This window comes from Haliotis rufescens, unplaced genomic scaffold (assembly GCF_023055435.1).
Source record: "Haliotis rufescens isolate VD_foot unplaced genomic scaffold, xgHalRufe1.0.p SCAF_144, whole genome shotgun sequence".
Classification (NCBI taxonomy): domain Eukaryota; kingdom Metazoa; phylum Mollusca; class Gastropoda; order Lepetellida; family Haliotidae; genus Haliotis; species Haliotis rufescens.
In genome coordinates this window covers 302,039-308,200 of record NW_025963829.1, presented here as the reverse complement: position 1 = coordinate 308,200, position 6,162 = coordinate 302,039, and the positions used below count along the sequence as shown (strand labels likewise).

Below are 6,162 nucleotides of genomic sequence, written 5' to 3'. Positions count from 1 at the left end.
TATGGTTTTACGCTGCTTTTAGCAATATTCCAGCATTATCACGGCGGGGGACACCAGAATTGGGCTTCACACATTGTACCCATGTCGGGAATCGAACCCGGGTCTTCGGCGTGACGAGCAAACGCTTTAACCACTAGGCTACCCGACCGCCCCACATCATTTAAGAACTGCTAGGTACAATAACAAGAATGTTGGCAAAAACAGAGAACTGGTCTCTCTCACCAATATTTTGGCCATCAATTTGGTGTTTTAAGACATAATTTTGAATTTTGCAGGGTTGTCAAACATGTGTTGGCTGCTTACAACCAATCAGATGCTGCGTAGCTATCACATGATTTTTACTTATGTCTGCTAGAAAATGACATCAGCATCTGAGAGAAGTGAAGAGGAATAAAGTAACAGAAAATTGTGAAAACGCAAGTTGGCAAAATATCTGGAGTTTGCCAACCTGTATTTGCTAACATCAGTTGCCTTCAAACAGCTCTAACAACAATAATGGGGTACAGTAATGGTTCTGAGTGAGTGAGTGAGTGAGTTGGGTTTAACGCCGCTTTTAACAGTATTCCAGTTATATCACGGCGTGTCAGCTTAATGTGGAAGGGAAAGCCCGAAGTGATGCAGGTCTCAGACATTTACAACTTCGGTGAAACCCACGAGCACGGGTATGGTGCTGACAAACCTAGAAACATAATCGGGGCGATCCGGGATTCGAACCCGAATCTCCATGAGGCACAGGGGACCTAATCTGAACTGAAATCCTTACAGAGGGAAATGCAAGAATCTGTCCAGAATCACTGGGGTCATGAGGCTTAATACTTGGTTTTGTTGGTTTGTTGTTTAACGCCGCACTCAGCAATATTCCAGCTATATGACGGTGGTCTGTAAATAATCGAGTCTGGACCAGACAATCCAGTGATTAATATCATGAGCATTGATCCACGCACTTGGGATCGATGACATGCATCAACCAAGTCAGCGAGTCTAACCACCAGATCCCGTTAATCGCCTCTTACAACAAGCTTTGTCGCCTTTTACAGCATGCATGGGTTGCGGAAGACCTATTCTACCTTGGATCTTCGAGGGGTCTGAGGCTTAATAATGATAATAGTGAGTGAGTATGTTTTTACGCCACTTGTAGCAATATTCCAGCAATATAACGGCAGGGGACACCAGAAATGGGCTTCACACATTGTATCGATGTCGGGATTCGAACCTGGACGAGCGAACGCTTTAACCACTAGGCTACCCAACCGCTCCTTATAATGATAGTAGTAGTAGTAGTACTAGTAGTAGTAGTAGTAGCAGCAGCAGCAGCAACAACAACAACAACAATGATAATAGCAATAATGGTGATGCATGTTCACAGCAGATATGGTTATACAATTCAAGTTGCATCTCAGCTCCCTGGGGAGCCCCACAGATCCTCACAGACAAAAAGCAGTGAGTAACAAACATAGGGTGCCTGGCACTTATCCGGTAGGGCTGGGACGATACACCAACTGTGAGATCCGGTACATATCACGATACTTTACTCACAATCCGATATGTATCACAATACTTGCATGTGCTCTTATCTGTGGTCCCTAAGCCATCTTTTTTATAGAGCGGATGGCCAAATACCTGACACACTGACGATTTACAGTTGGCAGTGTCAAGTGTGGCACAACAAATGAAAATATTTATGTTTTCACTATTGACTTGCACTACTGATTAGTGTTTAGTGGAACAGTTATTAAAGCAAACATTTAAGGTCAGAATCAATATTTTTTACTCAGGGTGTGACTGTGATCGATACATGTATAGAGAAGCAAAAAATTGCAATTCACCGATGCATCGGTGTATTGTTCCACCACTGTTATCCGTTGCCAGGATACTGGATGCTAGGACCTACTGTTTCCTAGAATCCAGAGAGCAGAGAGTACCAGTACACTTACCTGGAAGAAGAAGTCGACACAGAGTGCCACTTCGACACTGCCGATCCAGTCTCGAGATCCCAGGAACGCTTGGCCCTTGTCCTCCATGGCCACTAGAGCCTTCTGGATGTCTGTAATTGATGGTACAGGATGTGACGTCGCTCCTCCTGCCCCCATCGGCTGTCTGTGAACCCACGAACACAGCGTCTGGAGGGTCCTATAGCCGCAGCCCCAACCCTGCACAACAAGTGTTCAATGAATTAGTCTGAAGCAACCACAGCCCCAAAACTGCATAACAAGTGTTCAATGAATTAGTCTGAAGTAACCACAGTCCCAACCCTGCACAACAAGTGTTCAATGAATTAGTCTGAAGTAACCAGTCCCAACCCTGCATAAAAAGTGTTCAATGAATTAGTCTGAAGTAACCACAGCCCCAACCCTGCACAACAAGTGTTCAATGAATTAGTCTGAAGCAACCACAGCCCCAAAACTGCACAACAAGTGTTCAATGAATTAGTCTGAAGCAACCACAGTCCCAAACCTGCATAACAAGTGTTCAATGAATTAGTCTGAAGTAACCACAGCCCCAAACCTGCACAACAAGTGTTCAATGAATTAGTCTGAAGTAACAACAGCCCTAAACCTGCATTACAAGTGTTCAATGAATTTGTCTGAAGTAACCCCAGCCCCAAACCTGCATAAAAAAAAGTGTTCGGTGTTCAGTGAAGTAACCCCAGCCCCAAACCTGCATTACAAGTGTTCAATGAATTAGTCTGAAGTAACCACAGCCCCAAACCTGCATAACAAGTGTTCAATGAATTAGTCTGAAGTAACCACAGCCCCAAACCTGCACAACAAGTGTTCAATGAATTAGTCTGAAGTAACAACAGCCCCAAACCTGCATTACAAGTGTTCAATGAATTAGTCTGAAGTAACCACAGCCCCAAACTTGCATAACAAGTGTTCAATGAATTAGTCTGAAGTAACCACAGCCCCAAACTAGCATTATAAGTGTTCAATGAATTAGTCTGAAGTAACCACAGCCCCAAACTAGCATTATAAGTGTTCAATGAATTAGTCTGAAGTAACCACAGCCCCAAACTAGCATTATAAGTGTTCAATGAATTAGTCTGAAGTAACCACAGCCCCAACTCTACAAAACTATCATTTTGTGATTAGTCTGCAATATTAACATCCCCTGCGTAATAGTCACATAGTGTAAAAAGTCATCTGATGCCAGTGTCATGTAGAAAAGAAACATCCATCAAACATAAGAAACAACTTTTACAGTGGTTTTACAGTGTTTCCATAACATGATATAAAGCGCTCGGTTCAAAATTATTATGTCTATTCTACAGTGGGACTACATCAAATTTCAAAACACAGTAGGTTTATCTCCATTCTGCCATGACGGCAACAACGCTTTGAAAACGCGCTCTCTTGCAACGCGTAATAACATAGGTGCACAGGTGTGCAATCTTAGAACATTGCGAAAAGTGGTCACAGGTAGTTATATATGTAACAATTATTACTAAAGTTCAAGATTAAAAACACCATAGTCGTGAGTAGTTCATAATAAGTGTTCAAAACATATAGATTTTCAAAAGAAGTTGACAAATAACACTCCAAACTTAGTCCAAAGAGAGATGTTTTAATTTCTACCAAACTGTTGTACACTGTTGTACACTGTGGACTGACTGTCATTTCTTGGAATTTTGTGAGAGAGGTCATTTCTTTGAAATAGAACATGCCATCATTTCTATTGTAGGGGTGAAGGGTAATAGAAAAAGGTTGTAAAATGCTAAACGAATATATTTCTACAGCAAACTTTATGAATTAACATTCTATTATACATTTAACATGTGTAAGTGTTATTAGTTAGTTAGCAATTACCCCCAGTAAACAATAATAAAATTAAAATAAATGCCTCTCCATCCCGAACTTGGATGTGGCTGAACTTGACCTACATCTCGGTTACTCACACCTCACAGGTGTCAATGGCTGACAATCTGTGTTTACATTCTCCGTAACGAGTTATAGAATGAAGCAAGATGACAACCCTGATCTATGATGTGGTTCAACAATAACAGGTAGATTATCTGGGATTGAATGAGCCTGCTGGTACATCCATATGATTAACAATGTGAAAGAGTATGACTGAACAGCCGCTTTTTAGGCTGCAGACAAGCCGGATATTTTGAAACGAGGAATCTGCATGGTGTGACCCATTAATTTCAAGATTTCATGCATCCAAAGCCAAATAGTGACAGAACTTAAACATTTGTGTCCCAGAAATAGTGGATTGTGTATGATTTTCTTAATTGTGCGTGTTCTGAAATGAATTTCATCAAGTTTGATAAGCTGTCACTTCAGTTGGGACATTGTTTTCGTGGTTTCTGAAGGGGAGTGTTTTCTGATGGACCTTCCCCTGAAATCCCCTCCTGCCAAATTCTAACGGTGGTGGTTGACGGAGATGGCAATGAATATCGATCAGAAAAAGGTTTGTAAACAACATGTTGTCATGAATAAAGTTTTTTCAAACAATTTTTATAATGTTATATTTTACTTTCATTGTCGGTTGTTTCAATGAGGAAATAGCTTGAAATGTTCCGATTCTGGTCACCAGTATATCAAGGTAAATAGTTCCTGTGGTACATACTGCTACAGTTGATGAATATCACAGATATATCATGGTAAATAGTTCCTGTGCTACATAGTGTATGAATATCACAAACATCTCATAGTAAATAGTTCCTGTGGATCATACTGTGATACAGTTGAGTGATGTAACAGACACATCATGGTAAATAGTTCCTGTGGTACATACTGTGCTACAGTTGAGTGATACTACAGATACATCATGGTAAATAGTTCCTGTGTTACATACTGTGCTACAGTTGAGTGATACTACAGATATAGCATGGTAAATAGTTCCTGTGGTACATACTGTGTTATAGTTGAGTGATACTACAGATATATCATGGTGAATAGTTCCTGTGCTACATACTGTGCTACAGTTGAGTGATATTGCAGATATATTATGGTAAATAGTTCCTGTTGTACATACCATGCTATAGTTGAGTGATACTACAGATATAGCATGGTAAATAGTTCCTGTGGTACATACTGTGCTACAGTTGGGTGATACTACAGATATATCATGGTAAATAGTTCCTGTGGTACATACTATGCTACAGTTGAGTGATACTACAGATATATCATGGTAAATAGTTCCACTGGTACATACTGTACTGCATATAGGTGATATAATAGGTATTTCATGGGCTGTGTTACAGTAGGAACGATGCAGTTGTTTTCCCCATTCCAGATGCAATGCAATGAATTTATACGCTTCTGGACATGTTGGAGTTGTCTGCAACTGCCATGTTTCTCACATGGGACACACGGATCAGACAGATTTATAGTGAGACATAACCCTCAGTTTGACTTACTCGGTCATCAACCCCATCACAGCCATAGTGGTAGTAGTCATAGTCTCCTGTCACCATGGCAACATCACTCCCTGGTGGAGCAATTCCTTCATGAACATTCAGCTGTAAATCTGTCATGTTGAAACTATGGCACTTCACCTGAAACATACACACATCCCAACAAGGACTGTCAGCACAGAGTCAGTATACTGCAACAGAGTAGGGGAACCATGCTAAACTGCGTCAAGGTATTTCAGTCGGCTAGCACGACAAAAACGGAATTGGTCTGGACTTGTATAAGCAGCCAGACCCATGCAGACACGTGCATGCGCGTTGCTATATGAGTGCAATAATTAGGAACACTACGTTGAATCCTGTTTTACCTCACATCACCTTCGTGTGGTTATTTTAAATCTGGAAATATTTAAGCAACGACAAAAGGGCCTATTCCTGGAATCCTATTTCTGTAACTATAAACTGCTTTTGTCATTGTCATTAATCGAGGGAAAATTATTTAGATTTTACAAATATTACCATAATTTTACTGCTGGAATAATATCTCTTGTACCCTGCATATCTTTTGCCAAATGATAACACTTATCCAGTGTATGTGAACGTAATTAAAGGCGAACTTGGTCAAACTGATTAGCCAACCCTTGCAGTGATTATCAAAGGACTTTGACTATTTGTCAGCAGTAAGCCTTGATCAAGGAATTATCTAATTATGGCCTCTTACATTACTCAAAGCTGGTGCAATATTCTCATGCTGCAACAACAAGGGGCGGGTAACTCTCATGTACACCTCACCTGCCCTTCAA

At 40.7% G+C, this 6,162-nt stretch overlaps 1 protein-coding gene across 1 annotated transcript; it reads right to left on the bottom strand.

Moving 5' to 3' along the window:
• Nucleotides 1-1,865: 1,865 nt before the first annotated feature.
• LOC124127284 (ufm1-specific protease 1-like) lies at nucleotides 1,866-6,128 on the bottom strand. The gene is made up of 3 exons (XM_048395788.1): nucleotides 6,081-6,128; nucleotides 5,366-5,503; nucleotides 1,866-2,150 (listed from the first exon to the last, which is right to left on the bottom strand). Exons 2-3 carry the CDS (start codon nucleotides 5,480-5,482, stop codon nucleotides 1,881-1,883), a joined length of 387 nt encoding a protein of 128 aa, XP_048251745.1. The 5' UTR covers nucleotides 5,483-5,503; nucleotides 6,081-6,128; the 3' UTR covers nucleotides 1,866-1,880.
• Between the last annotated feature and the right edge of the window lie 34 nt (nucleotides 6,129-6,162).